Here is a 27,457-nt window from a genome sequence, read left to right on the forward strand (position 1 = left end):
GCTAAAAACGAATATTTCTTTAGATAGATTTGATGATGTTAAATAAATTCTTGATTATGTACACAAGAAAATATTCATTTTTCTATTTTTTTTTTCAGTATCTATAATGATATTTTAATTAATTTTACATCTTAATAATAAAATTAAATCATTATAAAAATACATGAGAAATCAAACAACAACTTTTCAAATATTATACTAGTTTATCTAAATCATTTTAATAAAGGGTAAAAGTAACTCTTATAATAACATTTGAATTAACAATAACATTACATAACACATTTTCTTCTTTTGTTACACATCATTTTAACACCCCTTCTTCCTTGAGCTCCTGTTTTATCTTTTGTTGGATATTTTCTGGAAAGTTCTCTAATTCTTTATTAATATATTTTTGTAGATCGTCCAATGGATGATAACGCATATGAACCATTTGTGATCCTGCTAGCATTGAGACCAAAGCTGCCATGGAAAACGAAATATATTGACCCCAAGTAACTCCGGCAGGCATTTTAAACGACTGCTGAATATTTCTTAATTTTATCTTCTACAATGGTTTTTGCTTGCCTTTTTTTAAAAGTGTTATAAAAACTCACTTCACCTACTTTCCAATTGATCATAGAATATTCTAATGCTGCTCCCAAAACGAAAAACATAGGAAGAAATCTATACATGCCAAAGACTTTCTTTCCAGGCCATTTGTTCACCAGTTTATGGAACCAACCAATTCTCATTTTCAATCAGTATCAGAAATCCATATTAGATACAGATTGTAGTAAGTGGTATTACAATAGGTTTAGTAATAAGCAAAAATATTGGATAACCTAAAAGGTTAAAAAATGTAAACTAAAAATATATCTTCCACTCTTAAATATATTATAATCTATAGACTATATAATTATGCGCTCATAGCTCAGCTCAGTGGTCACTAATAGTCATGTCAAATGTCAACTGTCAAGTCACTTTAATAATCATTTCAATAATCACTAGTGAATAATCTAATCATTAAGAAAAATGAATGACACTAAATATTTAAAAAAAAATAACAAGAAACCAATGGCAGCCACATACGGAAACAATATGTCGTACCGATTCTGGTTTTCACGATTGTAATGGTTGACTCTTAAGTTCTTCACATGTTACTCTAGTAATATCTGAGTCGATTATCAAATGTATATTCTCCTCTGCACATAGAATTTAATATGTTAATATTAAAATTGTTGACATTTGAATTTATATTAAATACATATTATTTGGTATTATTTAAATGGTTATTTTATAAATACGTACAACTAATCAAATTATGTTTTAGAAATATACTGAAGTCTCGGAATGTTCCGGGTCTTAAAACTCTTAGAATGTCTCAAGTCTTTGATAATTTCGAGACTTCCCAAACTCTAATACGCACACAGCAACATAAATAGCATTATAAAACTGTAAAAACGAAATCTACTACGATATATCGGATAGAAAGTTCAATTGTCACCGATCATATGTGCAAACGAATAATAGATCAAACACACATTTGATAAAACTGCGCAAACCGTCCAATTTATTAGTATTATTAGGTCTATAAAATTACTATTTACCGAGTAGCAGCTAGCAACCCTGAACCCACTGCTTAAACGGCATGTGAGGAGTTTAGTTTATATTTATTATCTATGGAAAAGGGTATGATCCCCATTGGGAGTGAACTGCTAGGAACCCTATACTCTTTCCATATTCTTAAAAAAAAAATTGAGCGAACGAGACAAAATACCATAATTTTCTAAATATTTATATTTAATAACTTTAGGTTGTAATATATGGAACCTTCCTTTTATATGTACATATATGTATTGAAGAGAGTAAATATTTTTTATACACTTAAGTTTAATATTACCATTTTTCACAAGTGACATTATTGGTATACGCTATACACATGACACAGTATTCACTATTCACAATTACTACATGTGTAATGTGTATATTCTGTGGTATTTGTTGTCTTGATTTGACATAAGATATAATATAATAATACAAATTACAATATAAATACGATTTATAGATATCAATGTTATACGTACTTACTATTTACTAATACGTACCTGAGAACTAGAAGTGAGAAGACTACAATTAGTTTAAATAAAAACTGTAACGAATTCCGAAAATATGAAATATTCCTTATACTAGGCTTAGTAGTTTTTAAAGTTCAGTGTTCATTTTAACCGATCTTTATTCTTAAAAAGTATATTCCACAAAGTTATAAATCAACATAGAAGACCTAAAGGTTATGAAAGCATTTACTATAGAAAAGGAATTTAAGGACTTCGTAGATAATGTTTCCCCCGTGAAATTGACTGAATGCTTACATATGAAATTAAATTCAAAGAGTTGGGGTGTTTTGACGGATTATTTTTTAGAATCAGTAAAGATAAATCGATATAAGCCTAACTTAGTTTTATCGACAGCTATCTTAAAAGTCTCTGATGGACCAAGACAAGTAACATGTGTGGTTAAAGGAAAAATGATTGGACTCTTATTTGGATTAAATGAAGAAGAATGGTCAGAAATTGAAAATATGTGCAGTAATGGCCAGCAGCTATTTTATAGATTTTTTAAAGACGGCCTAAGTAGAAATTTTAGTTGTGAACAAAAGTTTTTTTATAATTTTTGTCTAACCAACCAATATGAGAATGTTCTCATAGCTCTATTTTGCAGAATAAATAATACTAGAAATAAAGATAGGAATGATGTAATGGTCCAGATTCACCAATTGAAAAAATCAAATAGTTATATCTTAGATTTATATATAAACCAACTAAGTGGGGTCGCCTACAGCTCTTGAAATAATAACTTTAGTGTCTATTTATTTTTATGCCTTAATATACACATATCATGGATTTTATAATAAGTAGTATTTAATTATACATTATATAATATAATAAAATGTAAAGGAAAGTTATTTGTTAATTAATTGTATGGTGTACAATGATATTCTAATAAACATAATAATAATAAAAATTCTTTACTAGAACATCATTGATGGTGTATTTATATAAGTTGTATTTACTGTCCAAATTAATTAATAACGTTTTTATTTATTGGTTAAGTTACGCAATAAATGTAAAACAATACAGTTATGTAAGATAATGTTATAACAATGTTCCCACTTCCCGGTTCCAGCGCATCCAGAAAAGACGCTTATCTTTCCCGCCAATGTTTTCTTTTTTTTATAATGTTGCCCTCTTCAAATCGTAGCGACAATAAAAAGAGAGCAATCATGAAATAATTATATGTCAAACATTTATAAGAAAAGTTGTTTTATTTTACTATCATGTAAAACATTATATTGATTATACAATGTTTACATGTTGGTTTTCTGACAATGGAATTATGTACCTTTGACAATATATTCTATTTGAATTTTTAATATAAAAAGTTACTAGCAAAGATTATCACAGTAAGCACACAAAACATTTAAACCTAAATATAAACAAGTTTATTATAAATTATTGTCTGCAAACTGCAAATTCTGTTGATGAATTTTAGCGGTTTAAATAATATCGTATTCATTTTTGAAATAAAAATTAGTTTATTTTTATGTGCAAGTTCCTTATAATCTTTGTGATTTAAACTCGTTGAAACGAAAATGCATAACTACAAAGGAAATTAAAAAAATATATTATTTAGTGTCACTTCTTCAGTGTTTGAATTGCACACATAAAATACACTTCTTTATATGTATTTTTTCTGATTAAATGTGTAGAATATCGGCAAACAATATTAATATTTTGTTTAAATTATTATATGGGTAGTGTAATTGCAAAATCATGATCAATTGATCACCAATTCGTTATCGACATTGGTAAATGATAATTTATTCCACATTATGTTTACTATTTTTAAATTTGTTTAAAAATCGCTAATATTGCAGACTTTAAATTACTATATCCTTAAGTTATCACCGGACTTGTTTTCTATTCTTATTTAAATTGGTAGAGAAGGTTACACTTAAATCATTAAAGTGAATAATTTCTTTCGAAAGTCGCCTCTCGTTTTGTTTGTATCTAATAATAATTAATCAACTTTACATTCTTAAGTAATTGTTGGACAAGCGTGGCAAGATGATTATAATTTGGAGGTCATTGCCCTAGTACCTTGTGCTGTACAATTTTAAAAGAAAATTACTTAAGTAATGATTATACCTTTTTTATAACTACGAAATAGAATACAAAAAACAACACTTTTGAAATGTATAAATAAGACATTTAATATAATGCAAACTAAAATTTACTTAAATTGCATACCATGTGGCTTGTTGCAACAATGAAAATGCGTAGGAAATGACCTGAGTCTGGGTAGTAGCTAAAATGTGTAGTGGGCGTTGACATCGAATTCGTGCCTACAATGATTTTGCCAAGAGAAGAAATAAAACTTATTAAAGTTTGTGAGGTAAGATTTGCGTGGTATGAGTTGTAGTTAGCTGACAGTAGGCTTCGCGCTAGCGCAAAGAGCGAACGTGGTCGCGTTGTAAAAGTGCGATTCATCTGATCTCTCGCGAGTGTAGCTGCAGCGATCGAAAAACGAACACAACGACTTAGGCATGGAAGTGGCGGGTCAATGGCGCCGGGAGTGGGCTGGAACCGCCGAATACGGGAAGGTAAGCTCGAGACCGGGCTACCATAGTAAACATGAGAAGTTACATGCTTATTCAAATTATTAGAATAACAGAAAAGTGTTATTGTATATGTAAATAATTTAACAATATCGAATTAATAAAAATATGAGTTACCATTGAATTAAGTTATGTTCTTGATTGATTGTGGGACAGCTACAATGTGCTGAAAAAGACGATTTTGATAACATTTGAAATAGAGTACTTTATTTAAGAAATAGTTCGGCTTATTCGTCATAAACTGTTCAGATAGAAACTAAAGTTTGGAAATGTTTTTTTACTAGATATCTTTAGTTCTTTTAGCAACGATTATGGCATTTAAGTTTACAAGCGGTCATTGCCAAAAGCGTAAACTTGTCATTTCCAAATATGGTGTAAAAACTCAACGTGACTCGACCGCCCGGGCAAGTGGTATAACTTGATAGGCGAAAATGAATCATTCATACTGATGATATAAAGGTCAACAGCAGTTCGCTTAATGTGTCTTGAACGGACCAGTTTAGTTTGTTTCTTTATTTTCGGGGAATATATAAATCAATACTGATAACTGGTTAAACAACACAATGCATCGAAAATGGGGAAGTTGATGAGTTGAATGTTTTACCTAATATTTGATTTAAACGTCAACAATTACAACTATATTTTATGTCTCTTTGTTTACACTTTGTACATTTATTATGTACTATGTTGTATGTATGAGGTAGGTATCTATTCATACGACCGCTTAAATTGTTATTCGTGCTCCTTACTATCACTTTTTTGGGATTTAATTACCTACAAAATAAAAATAAGAGTTTATACTTCAACAAGCTTTACAATACATTGCAACAACTATGGAGCCTTTTAGTGAATATAAAATAAATCGTACAAGTAGGTACTACTTGTGTTGTTTACTAACTTTGTACTTCCAACGAATTGCATATAATTCAATTTTATTTTTATATAACACGAGTATTGTCTGTTTGGATTTTCGTACACAAGTCACGTAGAGGGCTAGATGGAATATATAGATTATTTATAGGTACCTGGGACAGTATAAGTATTTATAAGAATTAGTATTTGTTTTTTTTAAAGTAACCATCTTTTAGTAATAATCTGAATAAATTAGATTATCTGTATCGCACAGATAGAAATTATTGATAAAATTATTATATATATTATATATAGTTTTTTTTACCGTAATCGTGGTATTATTTTTTAATTTATTTTATATCTAAGTCTGCTACTTCATAAAGTAACGACAGTTACTACAATACTGCCTTCCTAAATACTAAATTATATAATATGAATGAGGTACATGTTGCGAGCATTATGTGTAAGTGAATATTTACACAGTGAACACAAAAGGCGATAACATATTCAATTAAGCGGGAAGCACTCGTCATTATCAATGTAGAAAGCGTCAACTAAAGGAAACTACCATGTTTCTTGTTGTACGTTATTTTGTAACTATTAGAAAACTTTGGCTCATAGAAAATTGACTTCCTAACAATACTTGTTCACTATAATTATTTCCTATTTTATTTTGTATTATGTCCGTCATTTAGTAAATTTGATATTACCCACAAATCATCTTACATAACCGTACAGCTTCATTAAAGTACATATCATTACTATGAGATTAACAGAAATTTAAATAAATAACTGGTTAATTAAGTAGATCTTCAAAAATTTATATTAAACGACAAACGCGTTGATGTCTTTTATTCTGAATCTTTTGAAAATACAAATTTTGATTAAAATAGTATTAATTGCCATCCGACAACCTATCTAGGCTACATTATATATTATCGTGTAATATATTGGAATCGTAAATCACGGGAGAAAAGAACTCGCAGTCACTTAATTCTCGTATGGTTTATTTTTTGAAAAATATCTAATTTCTAATTGTTGGAGAAATGTGTGTTTGTACACTTTGACATTTACAAAGTGAAAGTGATTTAAGCGCGGGACACGTTGCCTGCCAGCAAAGAAAAAAACGACTAAAATATATATAAACATAAGAAAATACGCTTGATCTCAATTACAGGTAATTCAAATTGTTAGGAATACATATATCATATAGTAAAAAAGTAGTAGTAAGTAGTCTTTGATAAGTTCGAGTTCGAGTATAATTTGTATAAGTAAGTCTATACCGGAGGACTCATAATAATTAGTCCATAGTGCAATTAGTAGTTAAAAAAGACAATAACTTAATAATGGACCAGTAATCACATGTACCTCCTTTGGCTGCGCTTTGTTTTGGCCATCTCTTGGCACGAATAAAGAGTTAGTGTGTAATATGCCGGAAATCCATCCTGCGCGAAAGGCCATACTGTGAGGTTGCGCCTACCGATTATTATATTTATATTCGTTAGTGTTCTTTTTCCTGTACATTAAGCAGTAACTGTGTATAAATAGTTATATAACATATTTCGGGCCTATATATTTTTAAATTTTGAAACAGTATTTTTTATAACTGTATTATTAAGATTTAATCATAAATAGTTAATAACGACTGGTTGAATATAAGTTATTCAACATCTAAACTCATTCTAAAATTTTATTTATTTAGACAATATTGAGACCTTTAATGTTATAATTGCGTATCTTACAAGACAAAATATAGCAACAGGTATCTAGTAATATTGGTCCGTAACCCTTGTAGTAAGTAATACTTAGAGAACTTCTACAGACTACTCTTCTTATGTTCATCTTCAACTTGATATATTCATGCAATACTAGTACTCTACAACTACTACTACACATACAAAATAAATTAAAAGATCTTTCTTGAACTTAATTTCATTCACAATTAGAACAAAACGAATTAAAATTGATAGTAAGCTTAGATACGTTCACCTGTCGTAGTATGTCGTAGGTGTCGTAAAAATTTTAAGATCGATCTGATTTACTCTTCTTTTTAACATTACGGAAAAACCGGAGACTCCGAGAAATTTTCGTCATTCAAATCCATTATTTTGCGTCACAAATATACGGAAATATTTGTTTCTTATAAATAAAATCTCATTTTTCAATAATTGAATTAATTTATAAATACATAAAAGTATGTAACGGTAAAATGCGTCATCGTCGAATCATAAAAAATCCCACGTTTGCCGATGGTTCTAATAAACCTAATTCTAGTAACTAAAAAATAGTTATTCATTTTGTACTGTCTTAAGTCACAGTCTGTGGTAGTTCATTTAAATAAAAGATAAAGCGTAGATACTTTGGGCGAACTTCCGAAAATATAGAGCAAAACCTAAAAAAACACAATTTTTTGTATCTTCTACTGTCACATATTCTACCTGTAAACGGGAATACATAGAATACATAGTGCTTAATTTATGTTTATAATTAATCTCGTGCTCGGCGTTAAAGTAAAACATCGTGAGGAAACCTGCATGTGTCTAATTTCAACGAAATTCTGCCACATGTGTATTCCACCAACCTAGCGCATTAGAGCAGCGTGGTGGCATATGCTCCAAACTTTCTCCTCAAAGGGAGAGGAGCCCAGCAATAAATACCACATAGTCTTCATACCGACATAACCTACAAACTACGAAATAAAATTTTAAAATAATTGACTGATATACGATATATTGCGTAGTTTTAAAGATACCATACATAGGGACAGACACACAGCGGGAAGCGATTTTGTTTAATAGTATGTAGTAATATTATATTAATATATTACAGCTTTTTTTAATAATTTTTTACTTAAAAATTTTGTGAAAGGTATTTTTAATAGATAGAGATATGGAAATCGGTATTTTGGTTTTTGTTTATAACTAAAAAACCTACGTTACATTTTTCCAATCGAGTACTCGGCATATATCGTATAGAAATAATTTTCCGGCAAGTAAGTTTCGAAATCTACTCATGTACAATGTTTATATATTATGTCAAAATTTTGTAATCGTAGAACGTAGTATTTTTTTTTTAATCGATTTATATTGACTTTCTAAGGGCTAGCTTATTCCGAGGTCCTGGGTTTATTACCGGTTTTGCACTGTTCGTTCCTGATTCAAGGCTTTCGGCCTGCGGGTCCTTTTGGATTTTCCATCCCATAAGATTATGAAAGTGGAAACATACTGAACCCAGTAATTGGGCTTACACACACACCTGTGCGCTAAATGATTTATATCCTGAACAGTTAGCAAGTCGTGATTAAATACATAATTATAATCAATTGCACAAAAAGGAAAGATATGGTAAATTAGAATAAGTCATCCTTAGTGTTTGGAAGCGCTTAATACATTTCTCTTTTATGCAGATTGATGTCAATGACCAAGTATCGACCGATTACCGCGTCCCTCGCGCCTGACATCCGGTCATCGCATAGTCATATCTAAAATTCGCACAATTCTGATGGGGCTTTACATTTAACATAAGTAATTTCTGAACGCGATCGTTTGCAATTATGTACAAAGTCACCAACAAATGCACAACGTTATAATTTTAGTTGACAACTTTATTGTAATTTAAGGAAACTTGTGTCAAGAACGCGTGTTGACAGAACAAAAGTTGCCAAGTATATTTTGTATACCTAGACGCAGTTCAATGAATCAGAGTATGTACCTACTTTTGTATGTAACCGTTATGTACTTATTTAAACTAAAATGTAAGCTAGATATTATTTACTTATTTGAAGATCGTGATTGCGACCTTAGTTTTGGTTTTATTTGGCATATTAATGACGTCACCTGCTAACTACGTCACCTTGATCCATTATTAAAACCAGTAGGTAACAGACAGCCGTACTTCCGACTAACACAATAGTAATTAGAATAAGTTTACTTTAAACGTAAGTAAAATAAAACGACTTTACAAATATAAGTATGTTTTTGTTATTATTTTATGAATTTTATCATGATGAGTATTAATTTAAAGCATAATTGAAGAAATATTACCAAATTAGGATACTTGGAATGTTATGTGTATGTACCTAACGATATACTTAATAAAAATATTACTTTGTAATAATAACATAACGTAATGTGAATAATATTGAATTGCGCCTTTACAACGACGCTTATTTTAAATATCGCAATCACAGTCACCATTTCATTTCGCCCCCACATTCAACGTTCACGTCATTCACAACAATAAATATGTACTTACCTGTTTTGAATGAAGGTCAAAATGAGAATGTGCTTATTAAATTCACATCAAAACCTACAACTAGACATAATGCAGACTGAAGACGTTTTTAAACATAATTTTCATCGATGTTGTAGGTACATTGAGAGTAATTTGATTTACACATTATTAGCTTACGAATTATAGTTTGCGATTACTCTTATAATTGTGATTTACCACTAATTGATTAGGAAATCTATAAGGAAAGGATCTATGAGAAGGAAGATGCATAAACTCCTCAGTCACCCCACAAGTAAAATTTAAGTCAAGATTTGAATGTTCATACTTTTCAACATTATTGTTTTAAATTAGTATGTTTGAATACTGCCAAAACATAAATAATATATCGAGCTCATTGTATAAACACAATTTTTGTATTACATTTACAAATACGATCTATATTATTTTAAGGAAATTCTGGTGTCGGTTAGTAATCATTTTATATCATTTGCAAGTTCACGTTGCAAGTTGCGCAAACTTGATCTAATTAACGAGATTAGATATTCAGTTACCAGTCATTTAATCTCTCTTTGGTAATTATATTCATTATATTGCATCTGATTCAAGTGAAATAATGTAAGTAATATATCTAAGTAGACATTGCTGAGTATGTATATAGATTTATAATGAAAAAAATCATAAAAAAATAAAAATATACTTATGTGTCTAATTTGTAAATGTTCTTACTAAATCCGTAACAAACCGACTTATTATAAATATATTAGTTCATAGAACTTTTAATATAATATTGACCTGAGTAGGGTATAATGATGAAATATTTTAAAATTCCAGGTGATAGAAGGCGGTGTTACACGACAAGTCGCTCGCGCTATGGAAGTTCTGCACGCGAGTGCTCCGGGCGCGAAGGTGCGAGTAATGCGCGCCGCCTACCACTCCTCTGCGGGTCCGGGAGCACCGGCCTCTTCCTACATGATGCACTCCTCCAGACAAGTATATACAATATTTGATTTAAAGGAAACAATTGACAATAGAAACCTAGCTGATGATTAACCTGATACATTGATTTGTGAAATAATCATTATCAAAATCACATACTGGTACTTTCGTTGTGATATTTTTCGAATGTTTGTTATTTTATTATGAAATTATATCACCTCGAGTTAGAATGAACACCAGAACATGATATTATATATATAGCTTTATCTATTATATATTCTTTATTGATCGCTCTAAAATAATATATTATAGCGATATATAACGATAAACTAAGAACCAATCCGAAAAAATTGTAAAAGTATAAATATGATTCTTACATTTCTTAAAATATTATTTAAAGTCAAAAATATTTATTAAATATAGAAGTGATTACGCCTGCTTATTGATATTCAAAAATCTACCACGTCACGTCTAAAACACAAATATATTAATTTACAGGTCATATCATCGGGGTATAATTTTTTAGAACCATCATCTTTACCGTCGAAACCATTAGAAATATCTTCAACGCCTTTAGAATTATTACCAGACAGTGAAGTAGAAAAAGAAAATTACAAAGTTACCGAACCGGACGACTATGATATATCTGAACCGTCTAAATGGAGAGGTTCATCTCGAAAAAATTCAATTCGAATGCCTAGCGAGGAATCATCTTCAGCAGATAATGCAAGTATAATTGATCTTGATTCTAGAACTAGTAGCAGAAGCACGTTAAGAAGGAGTTTCCAAAGTAAACATAATGAAGATAAAAATAAAATTCATAATATCAACACAAGAGTTTCTCCTCTGTTGGATGCACCGGTTGCACTAAGTACTCTTAAGTATACTTCTCTGTTAAACGGCAGTGATGACTGGAATAATAGAAGGAAAAGTTATAGCTTTGAGGGTACATCTCCTATCAACAAAAGTATATCATCTGAAAATAATTCTTTTACCATAGACTCATCTACTGATAGCGGTATATGTAAATCGTCAGAAATTGTTAATGATCAGCTAAACAGCAAAAAACACCACAATATTTTTGAAAAAATGGGATCTAATCAAGAAGAGACTTTTACTGAGTGGCTTTCAAGAAATAGGTCAACTTCATATAAGGACATGAGCCCACCTAAACCTATTCATATTCCAGAACCTCAGAAAAATGAAGATAAAATTACAGTAAAGTCATCTGGCAAAGTAACTATAACTTTGCCTATAGAAAATTTTAAAGACAAGGGAACTGAAATATCTAAATATGATGACAGTGACCGAAGGACCAAAAAAGTTGAATTTTGTAAAACTGAGTTGCATTTTGCAGTAGATACTGGAACAGTTAATATTATTGCTACCGATGAAAAACCACCACCTTCTAACGATTTTAGAAGAAGAAGAAGTGCTTTTGTTCCTTTAAATGAGAAAATTGATAAATCAATTACACTTTTTGGAGAACAAAGCAAATTAACGGGGAATCATATTCATGAAAGTGTTATCTCAAATAGCGAGATAGGCGAAACGGACGAGAATACAGCAGCTACTAAAAGTATTCTCAAGAATAAAATCCCAAAACCCAAACCATATCTTCTAGGAGAGAACATGGCATTTGGGAATTTTAAAGATAGTATAAATGATCTTGACGCAAAGAAACATTTGGCAACTATGAGTGCCGTTTCTTTAATTAATCGTCAACTGCAATCAGAAAGACGATACAGTAATGAAACTAATTCTAGCTGCGAAAGTGATTTGAGTACTGTTCTCAATAATACCGTTAGGGCAGGAAGTAAAGGTATATTGACAAGTTTTATTTTTTTTTTACAATTATATTATTATATTCCAATGTTTATGTTAATTTATTCCGATTATATTAATATTAATGTATACTTTCTACGCATTTGTTTAATATAAAACGTTTGATTTGCAGGTCCACAGGTGCGAGATAGCTCAAATTATAAGCAACCGAAAAATGTAATTATTGAACCTTTAAAACATAGGTCATCAGATGTGAAAAATTCTGCAGTGTCTCGTTCACAAAATAGGCTTAAAATAAGAGAACTTCGTGGAAGTGAATTAGCCTATTTTGGAGTCGACGATAATGAAAAATCTAAAGTTAACCACAGTCAAGATAATATGCAAGAAGAAATATTTCATTCTGTGAAATTAGTTCAACAAATATCTAGTAGTGTTTGTAATAGCGAAGGCGATTCTGATGAAGCTCCTGAGTATCAAAATATTTTACCTAAGAATAATTTTTCCGTTACACCAACTCCAAAACCGCGTTCGATTTATAGCGAACAGGTACGAAAAGGGGCAGAACCAAGAATTTTAAAACCAATTGTTGAACAAGATTTGGAAAAATTTACTCAGTCCGATGGAGATCGGGTAAATTCAAAAAAGGGCAAAGAAACACATAAATCTTCGCATTTTGATAACAATGTATCTTCAAGATGTACGAAAGAAAAAGTGTCAAGGCAAAAAGATATTAAAATCAATCTTACAAACGATTATTCATCACTTGGGTAAGCACAATCTTACAACATATCACATATGGGTTTTGGTTTAAATCTAACTTAGGTATTATATATCTATATTTTATTTTCAGAATGAGCAAAACTGCATCTTTGAAAAGAGTTAAGAACAATAAAGAAAATGAAAGCTCTAAGTCGTTACGTAACATAAAATCAGATAAATCAGAATCACCATTATATATTAACCTACAAACAAAACCAGACCGGAAAACTGCCATTTCTGAAGACAAAAATCAAAGATTAAGTGATCAGCGACTTTTAACAAGTACAAATGACTCCAAATCAAGTAAATCTTCTAATAAAATAAGAAGTACAGCGACAGGTGATAAAGGCGACGTATCCGATAAAATTAAGGAACACCATAGTGTTGTGAGTAGAAACAATAAAAATGAAATAAAGAAAGACAGCAGTCAACAACTTAAAAAAAATCCGAGGCGGACTGAAAAATTAGCTACTCCTGATCATTTACAAGACAAATTTATCAGACAGCGCTCTTACGATAGGAATAAATTCAACACAAGTATGAGCAATAATAAGTATGATGTCTTTAATACTAACTCACTAAAGAAAAAAGAGAATAAAGATATTTCAAAAATTGTTGTAGCTAATATTAGTAAACCTATAACGGAACATGAACCAAATATACCAAATGCTACAAAAACTAAGAACGTAGATCGACCGAAAGATATTCCGAATGAAAATAAAACGTCCACAAAATCAAATGAAGAAAATCAAAGTTTTCAATATGCTATGAAATTAAGTACCAATAAAACAGTAAAGACCTCAAGTTCCAATACAAAACCCGACAGGTCATCAAAATCAAAACGTAGTAAATATGTAATAAATTATGATGATAAAAATGGAACTGTTTCTTCCATTTGCAAAATAAAATCGGTGCCTGGTACGTATACAAGAAAATTGATTTCAGTTGAAAATAAAAACCCTCAAGAATGTAGTAATGATAAAATTATAAACAAAATTGCTTTGAAAAAGTAAAGTTGTGCATGCTATAAATAATAAAATAAAAGAATGGCAGATAAGTCATACCTCAACATACACATTTCAGTCCAGCTCATCAATGGACAGTCGAACACAATCAAAGAGGATTTAAGAAACAAAAAACGGATACAGTGTGTGCACTTACAAAGATCTTGCCAACTGCTATAGCTCAAAGTTTTTCATGTGCTTATTAAGGTGATATATTTTAAATATACTTGTACGAAAAAACATACATGGATGAAAATAGTTTGTATTATTTAATATTAATAATGATCTCACAAATTAGTATATAATATTATTTTAACGTCTACCTAACACTGCTATTACATAACATAATAATAAATGATTACAAATTATAGTTCTTCATTATTTTGGAATAATTCCTTACACTGTAGACAAGGGATCTTTATCATATTCGCTCACTAAAACTAAAACTTTGTTGTCCAGTTGGCTTTGAAGATCAGACGAAAATCCACATAAAAACCCTCTCTCAGAATCAGAGTGATTAGTAAGAATTACTGATATTCCTCTTTGTGTTGCATCCAGAATATCATGATGAAGCATTTCACCTTAAAAAAATTAAATTAAATTAAGAAAACATTCTTAAAAACAAAAACATATCCATTGCTTCGTTATATGGATACATTGCTTTTAATATTGAGATTGGATCGAAAGGGCATTAAAAAAAAATCTATTGGGTGGGTGAAACTTGTTTCAAATTCAATTGAAAGATTTAACAATCAAATACACTAACGGGTGAACTGAAACAAAAGCTTTAAAATAAGTTGAAATTGAATGTAAGTTTTAATAATTATATAATTTAAAACAGCTTAAGTTTTTTCATCTCACGTCAATTTAACTACACAAGACTAAATTCAAGTAAACTCCATAGTTTACAGACTAAATTAGTCAGATAAACATTTAGTCTCAAATACGTGTCATGTAATATAGACCAGGTTCTAATTGTTATAAAATCAAATTAGTTTCAACAGCAAAGGACAAAATGTAAAATTACCTGTTAAAAATAAATCAGCTTCGGCGACTTTTTTTAAAACAGAACTTCCAGAACCAGCACATAGGGCTACGTTTTTTATATGATCAGTTAGTGCTCTCCCTTTGCCAATAGCCAAACGTATGTGTTTTAATCCTGTTAACATTTTTACTTCTTCAATAGCTTTAGATAAGTCAAAGGGATCATTGATATGCAGAAGCCTGAAATACGAAATAGTGTTAAACCATACATTTTTAAAGTTTTATATTACTCGATTCGAGTTTCGCCCTTTGTACTCATTTTAATAATTCTTCTTCTTTTGGTATTCTAGTGTTATTTCATAGAAAAAAAACACCCATTACAGTGGAATGTTTCTCTACACGGCTCTCTCATTTGAACAGAGTGTTAAGAATATTAAACAGAGTTGAAAGCTTAATTTAAACCTTTAGTGTTGTGTGTAATGCACCACCAAATTATTGTAATCTATTTGGTTAAATTTGAAAATGTTTTTGAAGCTAGCTTTATGTCAAGGAATATTTACCGTCCAGCTCCTGTATCAGGATCCATGCCTGGTATGATAGGAACTGATTCAACAAAGGGAAAAGCAGATGCTAGCCAATCATTAACACCACCTTTGACGGAGTCCCAACTTGTGTGAGGTGAATACAATGTAATGCGATTTTCTAGTAATAATGACACAATCCGCTCCTTCCATGACCTGCAAAAGACGGTGTAATTAAAATATTTCACTTTTAGAATCTCACATCTTTATCAAAACTATTTATTTTAATAACTCACCTTTGAATAACAGACTTCAATGGAGCAAATATAGGAGGATGGTAAGAAATAATCATTTCACAATTGTTCTGTTTTGCTTCTAAAGCAACATCTTCAGTCAAATCATTAGTTAGCAAAATTTTCTTTATATTTCTGCAAGAAAATACCACAGCAATGTAGTTTTAAACATACAAAACTTATGCATATAGTCAATAATATTAAAACTGTAATAACATAATTATAATATACCTTGGTGTATATGGTTCAACCAATAATCCTGTATTATCCCAGCTCTCAGAAAGTTGTTTAGGAGCAAATTTTTCCAATACAGATATTACTTCATTCAATTTAACTCCAGTTTTTTCTTCCTTAGACATTTTGGAGAGATAATTCCGCACTGAGCAATGAGTATTTCTTACAAAATTTCTTGAAACTTTTAACATCAGATAGGACTGTGTTTACTGAAATGAAAATTTGTTTTTTTTTAAAGAAAAAGTTTAAAAATTTGTCCATTATTTAAATAAAAAGAAATTTACTTTAGAAACAAAAAGACATATACATCACATATACACATATTATATATATATTGAAGAGTCAATCATTTTTTGAATTTATCTATTTTATTTTAAGACACAGTTTAAATTAAATACAAATCTTAAAGATATTGTGCTTTTATTATTTTTATTTACATATTAACAAAAAAATTATGATAACTTCATAACATTATTGAAGAAATAACATTGTACACATTTTTTCTTCATTTTGTTTAAACAATCCACCATTTGTTTAGTCTTCGATCAATTTCCATATTTTGATTTCACCATCATCACTGCAAGATATTAATTCCTGGTTTCCGGAAGGATTCCATTGAACACAGTTAACATCTTGTGAATGGGCATTAAGCTTGGTACAAATTAAGTCAAATTCTGGTGCATTAGGATCTGAGTTATCTGCTTCCTTGAATACTCTTATAATATCATCACCGCTAGCAGTAGCAATCAGGCCAGATGTGTGACACCAAGTTATATCGTAAATGCATCTGGTGTGATATCCTGAGAGGGTGCAAACACACTTCCATATTGCATCTCTATCAGTAACAATAACGCCCTCCTGATTATCAGGGTTATATTCTTGCCAAATTTTGACAGTTTTGTCATCACTACATGTTGCTAATCTTTTACCAGTCTTATCAAATGCCAGACCCCATACCGTCGAATCATGTGAGTGCAAGGTGGCCATACAGGTCCAATCACTATCCAATTGATCTTCCTTGTACAGTTTGACTGTGTTATCATATGAGGCAGAGGCCAAAATGTCTGAGGAAGGATGCCATGCTACCTACAAACAAAAACTTGTAACAATTATTCTGCATTTGGCTGTAATATATTTGTATCTTTATTTTAATATTTTACAAACTTTCTTGACATCTTGATTGTGGGCATTGAGAACAGCTTCACACACATATTCATCATCTCCAGCAACTTCCCAAACCCATACTGATTTATCACGTCCACATGTAGCTAGAAGTTGACCAGATGGGGACCATGCTACACTCTTAACTTCATTCTCATGTCCTTCTAGAGTAGCATTGCATTCAAATTGACCTAATGAAATATTAAATTCACATTTATAGCTAGGTTTTGTTTTTACGCAGATAGCAACATTAAATTTCATACACACCACTCTTTTTGTCCCATATAGCTGTGGTTCCATCAAAACTTGCAGAAGCCAAAAAATTTCCACATGGAGACCAGGCTACTTCTCTAATTGTGCGCTGATGCCCATCTACTAGAACAGTTTTCATAACCCATTTTTCTCCTTCTTTGTTCCATAACTTTATTATTTTATCTTCACCACATGATGCAAACATTTTTCCAAGAGGGTGCCAAGAAGCATTCCAAACAATTCCTTTATGACCAGTCAAAGTTTGAAGCATTTCCAATTTGGCCATTTTAAATGTGAAAACTATCGTCGTATATTAATTCTGTTTATATAAAATTAAACACATACATTTAAGATATTTTTTTCTTTCTACGTGAATAAAAAGAAACATAAATCAATGTTATAAAAACTTACCTTATATTAAATTTAACTTTTCAAGCTTATTTAACAAAGAAACTTCAAAATAAAATTTTGATATTCACGATGCAAGGCAACTTTTTTATATCAAAGTAAATTACTATAAGCAACCTATAAAAGTCAATATCAGTGAAGTCATGAAATACGAACTATTCAAAAACTTCAAAAGAGAAAGATCTGACAACTGTCAAATGAACAAAATGACATTTCGGCAATGTCATATAGTTGTCAAACTAAAGACAGGCATATTCAGGATTGCCAAAGTAAAATTAACATAATGAATACGACGGAATACGATTTTTTTTCCAATTTGTATACGTTATATAGTGATATTTAGTTTTCATAACTAATTAATTATAAATGATAATAGTATTTATTTCAATTTAAGCTTGGGATTGCGTTTGTTGAATTATTAGACTAGACTGTTTTTCCACCACCATTCGTTAAAGCATGTAGTCGATATCTAGATGACTTCGATAAACTTAAAAGATATTTCTTCCTTCTTATTTTATTATCATATGGTTATCAGAATATCTAAGGACTATTGATGGGTAAAGGTTGGGTGACTTTATTAAAGAGTATATAGGTTCCATTCGTTGTTACCACACCGTTATTTAATTATTTAACGACCCACCCCGAATTCTCAAGAGTGTAATATTTTGAATTAAGAAATTAATATATATATATATATATATATATATATATATATATATATATATATATATATATATCATTTATATCTCATTACACTCAGGAATAATGTAGGTTACTAGAATTTTTTTGAGAATTGTATCATTAGTTCTGGAGATTACTTACTTTTATGGTACAAACGATTGGTTAGTTTTTTGTGGTCTTAGATGTTTTTAATAATATTAGTATAGAAGTATAGATTAATGTAAAAAGTATTATGTACTCCGTAATAATCCGGACTTGTTTTATAATACTCAGTTTATAAAATCAACATAAAAACAACGATGCTACTATTTTTAACTTTTAAATATCGTGCAACACTTACGACAATATTGATTAAGTACTCTGAATTTAATTATACTCTTTGAAGTATCAAAAATTTTACTTTTGCATGTTTATTTTTGTAAATACGTCTGTAATAAATATTTTCATATTATATTTATTCGGTGATACTAATAATGATTTATTTATAAATATTTAAACTTAACGCGTAGCAGCGTAATAGTGTTCGATTATCGCAAGAAAATAAAAAAAATACTCACCTTTAATTATCACCAAATTATATTTATATAACAAATTGTAGTACGAGGCCCTGTTTTTTTCGTGTTTTGATTTAAATACATATTCGGAGTAAATAATATAATATAAATAGCTAGAATATTAATGTAATGTAATCATGGAAAACATTAAGATAAATACTTCCCTAGCGTCTTTGCCTGATGAAATAATATCATTAATACTTTCAAACATTGAGCCTCGAGATATCATCAGATTTTCAGTTACATGTAGACGGTTTTATGAAATTGTAATAAATAATGATTACCTTTGGAAAATTAAGTATTCTGAAATGTAAGTTATTTGTTTGAATTATTATTTACAAGTACTATAACTTAAATGACTATTCAGTAAATATTTGTTATATTATCCAGGTTACCCAAAGAAATTGTCACAGTTGTTGAAGAAAATGATTGCATATGGTTAAGAGAAATGATTCAATATTATAAACTAAAGAGAAAAATATTTATTGAACTAGTTTCTATGTCTCCAAAATCTTTTTGGTAAGTAATATTGTAGCCATTTGAAGATATGTTTATTGTACAATTATATTGAAATATTATGGCAAATCCGGATAATATTGATATTATCTAGATTTGCCATAATTGGCCGCCTGTTGCACCTCATGCAACTTTGTGTAGCAATAATGTAATTTTTAGTTTTAAGTTTGGGTGCAATAAAGGATAAATAAATAAATATTTAAATGTCAGGGGATGTTATCTAAATTTATCATTTAGCAATAGATTGCTATATATTATAGATAGTAGCCTAAATATTTATTGTTATATTAAACAATATTGGCTAAGTTATAATTTTTTTTTTTTATTTATGTTTAAAATCTAATACCTGTAGATTTCTGTAATTAAATAAGTAGCTTACACTTTAGTGATAAAAGCCATGAATACATACTAAATGTATTAGTTAATCCACACCTTTTACTGTTACTGATTAAAAAAAATATGATAATCATTTGATTTAAATTTTGAAAATTGTTCTAAAGTTAATAAAACTACTCTTCTAACTCCTGTTAGAATTGTAATTTTATTCTATATAATATCTTTAAATGTGTAAATATTCTGTATATAACTGAACTCCTCATAAATGGTTAGATTTATATGATTTTTTTGGCTGAATTGGAGTGGGTTCTGTGATGGTTACGATTAGACCCAGTAGGAGACACTACAATCATCAAGTTGGGACGGGCAGCTAGTATTATAGTATTATTATAGAAATATATTAAATTCTCACGAATATGTTTCTTAATCTTTGCTCATACTTATGACACAATGTATCTAGTGTAATATTAAAATAATAATCTAATATTTAGTGTTTTTTTTATTGTTATATTTGTAGCTATTTATATTTTTTTAAAAATTGATATATGGTGTCCATTTAAAAATAATTGTCACTGTAGTTATCTGTCATTCTTAAAAATAATAATAATGTTTGGTTGATTGAGGTGGCAATACTCGATAAATGAAATTGTAAAAATTGTTTCACAAAAAATAATTCAAACAAAGAATACAAAAAATATTTTGCATTTTGTTTGTTTCAATTAATATGTCTCTTGTATATGCATAAATGTATTCATATGCTCATAAAAATATACTTTATGCTTATGCTATGTATTTTTTTATGTGGTACTGCCGCTTGCAGCTTTAGTATAATCCTAATATAAAAAATTTAACACATGACCAAGTTCACTCATTTTAATGAAATATTTTTTAGGAGAGTCTATGAAGTATCAATTGAAGATGTGAGAAGCTTTTTTGCATTTGCAACGGAAACGAATTTAAGTTTTTATTACACAGTCCACATTCTACAAGGTATTGTTAAAAAAGGGACTAAAATTTTAGATGCTCTAACAATTGTAAAGTACGTATTTTGAAATACTTTGTTACATTTTAAGATCGTTATTATTCATTGCAAGATATTTATCTTCGTATCAATAACTTTATATATATTTTGTACTGTAATTTATCTTATTTATTTCTTCAACTTATTCATACTACTCAAGAACACCACTACGTTCGTGAGTAGTATATTAGGTATTATTATTCGGTAAGTAATTCTCAACCGAATCTCAAGCGACATGTTATAACTATTGATAACCATTATAAAATGTATCGGATACACATATCTATCCAAATGGCGTATCATTGTAAGTCGGTTGTCAGCATTTCACGAGTGAATTACGAAGTGAATTCTTACAGAATAGCAGTGCTGTCCGTTAGTTCACTAATTTTTAAAATTCAAAGTTCAAATTGTAACTTAGTCTTAAAAAAGGGATTTGGCTGAACTATCAAAATCAAAGTATGTATACTATTTTAGATTTATATGTCTAGATCGCAGTACAAAATAACTAAAACAAACGAGCCCACTTTATTATCTTCGTGTGCGTGTCGGTTACGCTTGACAGTCACAAAACGTCATAGTAGTAAACACTATGACGAAACTAGTAAAGTATACTAGTGTACGTGTTTACTAGGGGCCATCTATTTCTATTGCTCAGTATTAGGTATATAAATAATCAAAGTATACATATATATATACATATGTATAAATATATACTTCATTTAATTGTAGGTCTTTGAATTATAAAAAAAAGATTAGCCATTCAATGTCTCACTGCTGGTCGAGGTCCTCATCTCCCTTTGAAGAGAAGGATCGGAGCTAATTCCATCATGTTGCTAAAATGCGGGTTGGTGGATTCATATCAGATTCACATACATACATACATCATCCATCCAACACATACAGATTTCCTCAAGAAGTTTTCCTTCACCGCTAAACACGAAATGAGTTATAAACATAAATTAAGCACATGGAAATTCAGTTAGACTTGCCTGGGTTGAACTTGCAATAATCGGTTAAGATGCATGCTTTCTAAGCACTGGGCCAACTCAGCTCATCTTTTTAAATATCTAGTGACAATTATTTAAACAATTTACAGTAATAATTTTAGGTTTAAAATAGGATACATATGAACTCTGCTTTCATTGTATTAAATATTCTAATCAAAAATATACCCAACGGATCATCACATAAGTTTTACATGTTGTCGGGGATAGGGACAGAAAAAAAGGCCGTTTTCATGCAGGCAGAAATTATTATCAAAATAAGTAACATTATTATAAGCATTTGCTGTGAATAAGAATTAACTGTTGTATTGTTACAGATAGTAAAAACTCTTTTTTGCTCTATCTTTCCATGAATCAGAATACATAATGTTTGGTCTCTTTTTATTCTAAGCAATAATTATTTATAATAATGATATAAGTTTACAATACAATTTATCTTCTAAGTGCATGTGTTATTTTAAAATAAATGTATCGTTTCAGACCATTGTATACATTGACTGTAATGTATTATACGAAAATTGTTCTTCGTCATTTGATCCAAACATACCTTGCTATTAAATGGGTAAAGCTGCATATGAAAAACATGTTGACGCCAGAAGTTGTTATAACGTTCTTCCTGCAGTGGATAGACCCCATTAATATTTACACCGATGAAGAAGTTGAGATTAAGGTAAGGTACTTAAAAAATATAGCGCAAAGTGATAAGTACACCAAACAATGGCTCTAATCATAATGTTCTGCTGATAGAATTTCAGTGTAAGAGCGTGTGTGCTCACATACAGATGCACTGACTATTCCATAGTTAGATATAACGGGAATTTTACAAGACAAGTGATAGTTTAGCTGCATGACAAAACTCTATCAGTTCCCCATTCTGGTCTGCGAATTTGGCCCGACCCGTTGTTGGAACCCAGGAGCTCGGGAACTGTAGCCTCATCAATTGTCCCCAGACTAACATGTCAGCCGTATTTTAGCTAAAAATGTGCCCTTACGGTGCAATTCAATAAATTTGATTACGCAAACAGTAAAGTAACCGGTAGATATCAACACTACTGGGCTAGAACCTCCTTCGAGGAGATGGTTTAGAGTACATCCCAACACGGCGCTCCAATGCGGGTTCATGGATACACATGTGGCAGTTTCAATTTCATTAAAATTAGGGTCATCACACTCACGACATTTTCCTTTGCCGCTGAGCACGAGATGAATAAAAAACACAAATTCAGCATATCAAAATTTAGTTTAATTCGGGCACGCCACCTATTTTACTGGCATGTGTGCCTTTAAATAATAGAGACCATTAACACGTCTGGAGAGATTTCTTAGGGTAGCATGTATATATGTAATAGGTGTGTGACATTGTAGGATTCAAATCTATTGCAATTTATAAAAAATATTTATAAGTTAGTACTAAAAAAAAAAGATTACTTACATTTATACACAATATCTTTATAATTAATGAATTGTGTTTCTTTTTTTAGATCCAGGGCTTAGTCGCGAAAGTTGAAAATGTTCTAAAAGAGGTATACTCAAATAATAGCAACGAAAAAGAGGATTTCAAATATTCCGATAAAGAAGTGCTGCTTGCATTGACACAAGTAATATATAAAGATGAAAAGTTTTCTGTTTGCGCGAACACCAAAGTGAAAACCTTAAACTTAGCAAAGGTAAGGTAGCAAAGGTACTACTTAAAGAATATTTCCAATTTATTTTATTAATAAAAATAAAGTTAAACAAATCTTAGAAATTAAACGTTTTTATGGTTCATTTAAGTAATTTTATATTGCTGGATATATTTCGAGATACTATTTGTGAGATAGTACAAAAGGGATTCATGGTAAATTAAAGGCCAGGGCGTTGACCAAAAATTGGTGCCAAAATACATGCGCGAAATCATTGTACGTTAGCGTGGTCTGTCACTGACAGTCGACGGTTAGTTTATTGATAAATTTTAAAATCGATTTGTTTTACTTTACAGGTAATAGAGGAAAGTAACGGGAACATCATAACATATGCAGTGATTTATCACGCTGTTGCAAAGAGGCTCGGTGTGAAATGTGATCTGATTGCATTTCCAAATCATTTATTCTTAGAGTGGCAAAATAATGAAGATCCGAGTACGCCGTTGTTCACAATAGATCTGATTACCGGGTCTGTAAACCCCAAGAGACGGTGTCCTTTCTCACAGAGCGCAAGTAGTGAATACGAATACGTTCCCGATTCCCTCCTGCAGTACATATATTCTTCTTACATGAAATCAAAAGGGGCTATTCGAGATTGGTAAATACATTTCCAGTAATAGTTTAATTAGATTCCGAGAAGAAATATGTTCAGTAATATCTTAATTTTCAGTAAAACTCAAAATGCAATTCACCTACTGGACTTCCTTGGTACAAGGCACATAAATAACAATCCTTACAAAAATTTCTTTACTTATTTGATAGAACACTCCGATACTCCAGTCATGGATACGCCGCTTAATATGACATATGTAACTATTTACTTATTATACATTATATAATTCTTTATATATTGCATAGAGTATTAAATAAAGCGATACAATTGTTTCAGATACATGACGTACATCTTCAGATGTTGGTGGCATTAGCAAATTTAAATCCGGCTCCAGAAGTCGCTTATCATACCGTAAGTGAGAAAATGAATTAAATTAATTCACCAATACTAAACAAATTAAGTTAAAGTTTAGTTATCCCACTGAGTCTGAGTCTCGATTATGTCTTAATGTATACTTCTATGTATATTAATATTATAAAGAGTTAAAATTTGTTTGTATGTAGGGGGTATTCTCAGGAACTAATGATCCAATTCTAAAAATATTTTTACTGGTAGAACGCTATATTATTCCTGATTGCTATTAGGGTAGATAAATTATATTAATATAATATAATTTTCCTTATTAATAAATTGCACCCACGGTAAACCCGTGGTCGCTAGTACTTTATACACATATTTATTATTGTAAAGGTGCATTCACAGCACAGTTATTTGTTTGTGCAGCAACATTTCCAAGTGTCAGTGAACAATGTGCTACAACCAGAACTAATTATTTGTTAGAAAATTAGTTCCAGAACTATTGAAGAGTCAATGTGGTAACCATCGATAATAATCCTTCTAACAATTACTTCTTCGTCTGTGGTGTTATTAGATACTTAATTCTATAAATATTAATAAAATATTAATCTTTTATATTTATAATAATGACGTGAGACTCTCATGTTACTTTTGTTATATTATGTCAATTCAAGTAATTGGATTTTTGGATTTGATGAGCAGCATTAAACATATAGCAATAAATGCTCGCAACTGTTTATAAATTTCACTAATATTTCACAATACAACAAGTGTTGTTTGGAATTCACCATATATCACGAGAACCCCATAGACAATAATTATGTTTATAAATATGCTGCTTTGAATATAAAAGTTTTTAGCTTATAGCATTATATTAGTTTAAACGTGCTGATTAAAACTACAATTTACACACATTTAAATATAAAAAGTTAATGATTTAGGTTTCAGTTAAGAAACACCGAAGTTATGTAACATTCGCTGTGGGTATGATATGTTACCATAAAGTATACAACTATATGTGCATCATACTCGGGTGGGAACTCGATGGCTCACACTTACGGATACCTACTGAAGATAATCTCGGCCTTGGGCGGGATCAGCCATTTTATCGTGTTATTGCGGGAGATCAGTCTGAAAGATATGTAGCTCAAGGTATTAACTATTTTATAGAATTATAATGAAGTATATTTTTTGATGTGTATAAATAAAAGTAAAGGATCTAATATTATTTTAAGATAGAAAACTTTACTTTTATCAGAAATATGTAAAGGGTTTTAAAATTTTTAATATTAAAATAGAATTTTCATCATATTTATATTTAATTATTTATTATATTAGAAAAAAAACTTGTAAGATAAATGTTATTATTTATGAGAAAAAAACTTGTAAGATATGTAAAAATATTATTGTTTTTCAGAAAACTTAATGGCAGTTACGACGCCTTTTCGTATACATCGCCTTGAAGATCACATAGCGAGAGAATTTACACATTTTGATGGTTTTTCTTACGTTCCCAATAATGAAAAGATTTTAGAGTATCCAAAGGAACAATTAATTACTGAAGTATTCAGAAAACGTTTTGTCAATGTTGCTATACCTTAAATTATAAATAAATATTATATACCATCGTGTATAACACTTACATAAAGTTAATTAACTGATACTTAAAGATCATTTTTAAGTGTATTTTTTTAAAGAAACGATTTTACTGTTTAAAGTTTTTTTTCAAAAGTGTATTATGTCTGTAAGTATAATATAGGCGCAATCTAAGTTGGCTGGAATGATGTAATATTAACAAGTTTATCGCATAAATTATTTATAGGAACAAAAGTGCAGAGTATTCGGGAGGAGGCTTGAAATGCATGTCAATGGTCACAAGTCATGGTCAAATATCGATTATGAATTTAGATTTAATATCAATTTTATTCCATTAATTGTATGGTATAATTAAAACTTGACTATCTATACTGATATAATCAATATTTAAATTGTTGTCTAGTCATTATTGCGACTAAATGACAACAATTTGGATTTGATATGGTTTTATTTCGTTGGCGGTTGTTTTTTTTATAGTCGATAAGCAAGTGTAATGGTTTTATTTAAATTTAGTCGATTTGTGTAATCGCTATTTCTTGTTTTAATAGTGGTTGTGATAATATGTATTAAGAATATTATTGAAAAAATAAATAGAATATAATTCTACTATATATATTCTTACTAATAAAAATTGACGCTGAGGAGGACAAAATAGATTTTTTCAAACCAATCTTTGGAAGGATTAAGAATCAGTGGCTTCTCAGAGTGCTAACTCCAGTCCGGCCAACTTAGCCAACCTAATATTACCTACCAAAATTTATAAATTTAATTTACACATGTTAAGATATATTAAGATGTGCATATATATTCTTTTGTTATATTAATATTATAAATTGTAATTTATATGGTGTATGATATATATATATATCTTTTGGTGTAACTAGGTTATCTAAGTTTTTTTTTTATATATGAATACATAAACTTTTAATTGAAATAAATCAATATATTTACTGCAATTAGTATATTATATTGCATGTGACTATCTATATATGGGCGTCATTTTAGTTAGACGGAATCTTAGCAGATTATTAAAAAACAAATGTAAATTATTTTATAAATGCACAGGTACTTTTATTTAAAT

General features: G+C 29.9%; 5 protein-coding genes across 8 annotated transcripts; 2 read left to right on the forward strand and 3 right to left on the reverse strand.

Moving 5' to 3' along the window:
* Window positions 1-190: 190 nt before the first annotated feature.
* On the reverse strand, window positions 191-508 carry LOC125064734 (protein brawnin). The gene has a single exon (XM_047671924.1). The coding sequence runs from the start codon at window positions 506-508 to the stop codon at window positions 302-304; it is 207 nt and encodes a 68-aa protein (XP_047527880.1). The 3' UTR covers window positions 191-301.
* Window position 509: 1 nt separating this feature from the next.
* Window positions 510-920, reverse strand: LOC125064733 (small integral membrane protein 4). The gene has a single exon (XM_047671923.1). The coding sequence runs from the start codon at window positions 729-731 to the stop codon at window positions 510-512; it is 222 nt and encodes a 73-aa protein (XP_047527879.1). The 5' UTR covers window positions 732-920.
* A 3,559-nt stretch (window positions 921-4,479) lies between these two features.
* On the forward strand, window positions 4,480-14,543 carry LOC125064981. 2 transcript variants are annotated; one of them, XM_047672346.1, is made up of 6 exons: window positions 4,480-4,639; window positions 10,571-10,729; window positions 11,174-12,497; window positions 12,633-13,227; window positions 13,311-14,137; window positions 14,303-14,543. In XM_047672346.1, exons 1-6 carry the CDS (start codon window positions 4,583-4,585, stop codon window positions 14,401-14,403), a joined length of 3,063 nt encoding a protein of 1,020 aa, XP_047528302.1. In that variant the 5' UTR covers window positions 4,480-4,582; the 3' UTR covers window positions 14,404-14,543. The 2 variants fall into 2 exon arrangements, with proteins under 2 accessions (XP_047528302.1, XP_047528304.1); XM_047672348.1 differs by having other exon boundaries at window positions 13,311-14,518.
* Window positions 6,702-27,222, forward strand: LOC125064982 (F-box only protein 21-like). Of its 2 annotated transcripts, XM_047672350.1 has the most exons (11): window positions 6,702-6,723; window positions 19,392-19,621; window positions 19,702-19,830; window positions 21,056-21,202; window positions 22,669-22,858; window positions 23,670-23,855; window positions 24,167-24,468; window positions 24,541-24,679; window positions 24,760-24,834; window positions 25,722-25,932; window positions 26,198-27,222. In XM_047672350.1, exons 2-11 carry the CDS (start codon window positions 19,449-19,451, stop codon window positions 26,380-26,382), a joined length of 1,737 nt encoding a protein of 578 aa, XP_047528306.1. In that variant the 5' UTR covers window positions 6,702-6,723; window positions 19,392-19,448; the 3' UTR covers window positions 26,383-27,222. The 2 variants fall into 2 exon arrangements, with proteins under 2 accessions (XP_047528306.1, XP_047528305.1); XM_047672349.1 differs by lacking the exon at window positions 6,702-6,723 and having other exon boundaries at window positions 19,180-19,621.
* LOC125064983 (probable cytosolic iron-sulfur protein assembly protein Ciao1) lies at window positions 14,470-18,250 on the reverse strand. 2 transcript variants are annotated; one of them, XM_047672352.1, is made up of 6 exons: window positions 18,080-18,250; window positions 16,253-16,464; window positions 16,025-16,156; window positions 15,768-15,944; window positions 15,251-15,447; window positions 14,470-14,804 (listed from the first exon to the last, which is right to left on the reverse strand). In XM_047672352.1, the coding sequence occupies exons 2-6, from the start codon at window positions 16,444-16,446 to the stop codon at window positions 14,620-14,622; spliced, it is 885 nt and encodes a 294-aa protein (XP_047528308.1). In that variant the 5' UTR covers window positions 16,447-16,464; window positions 18,080-18,250; the 3' UTR covers window positions 14,470-14,619. The 2 variants fall into 2 exon arrangements, with proteins under 2 accessions (XP_047528308.1, XP_047528307.1); XM_047672351.1 differs by lacking the exons at window positions 14,470-14,804; window positions 15,251-15,447; window positions 15,768-15,944; window positions 16,025-16,156; window positions 16,253-16,464 and adding exons at window positions 16,659-17,341; window positions 17,420-17,607; window positions 17,684-17,987 and having other exon boundaries at window positions 18,080-18,248.
* Window positions 27,223-27,457: the final 235 nt, after the last annotated feature.

Source organism: Vanessa atalanta, chromosome 6 (genome assembly GCF_905147765.1).
Source record: "Vanessa atalanta chromosome 6, ilVanAtal1.2, whole genome shotgun sequence".
In the NCBI taxonomy this organism is placed as follows: domain Eukaryota; kingdom Metazoa; phylum Arthropoda; class Insecta; order Lepidoptera; family Nymphalidae; genus Vanessa; species Vanessa atalanta.

Coding starts and splice junctions, on each gene's coding strand:
- LOC125064734 (XM_047671924.1), bottom strand. CDS start 508: ATGCCTGCCGGAGTTACTTGGGGTCAATATATTTCGTTTTCCATGGCA.
- LOC125064733 (XM_047671923.1), bottom strand. CDS start 731: ATGAGAATTGGTTGGTTCCATAAACTGGTGAACAAATGGCCTGGAAAG.
- LOC125064981 (XM_047672346.1), top strand. CDS start 4,583: ATGGAAGTGGCGGGTCAATGGCGCCGGGAGTGGGCTGGAACCGCCGAA. Junction 4,640..10,570: donor GAACCGCCGAATACGGGAAG/GTAAGCTCGAGA, acceptor TTAAAATTCCAG/GTGATAGAAGGCGGTGTTAC. Junction 13,228..13,310: donor AACGATTATTCATCACTTGG/GTAAGCACAATC, acceptor TTTTATTTTCAG/AATGAGCAAAACTGCATCTT.
- LOC125064983 (XM_047672351.1), bottom strand. CDS start 17,954: ATGGCCAAATTGGAAATGCTTCAAACTTTGACTGGTCATAAAGGAATT. Junction 17,608..17,683: donor TATATGGGACAAAAAGAGTG/GTGTGTATGAAA, acceptor ATATTTCATTAG/GTCAATTTGAATGCAATGCT. Junction 17,342..17,419: donor ACAATCAAGATGTCAAGAAA/GTTTGTAAAATA, acceptor TTTTGTTTGTAG/GTAGCATGGCATCCTTCCTC.
- LOC125064982 (XM_047672350.1), top strand. CDS start 19,449: ATGGAAAACATTAAGATAAATACTTCCCTAGCGTCTTTGCCTGATGAA. Junction 19,622..19,701: donor AAAATTAAGTATTCTGAAAT/GTAAGTTATTTG, acceptor TATATTATCCAG/GTTACCCAAAGAAATTGTCA. Junction 24,680..24,759: donor CGCCGCTTAATATGACATAT/GTAACTATTTAC, acceptor CAATTGTTTCAG/ATACATGACGTACATCTTCA.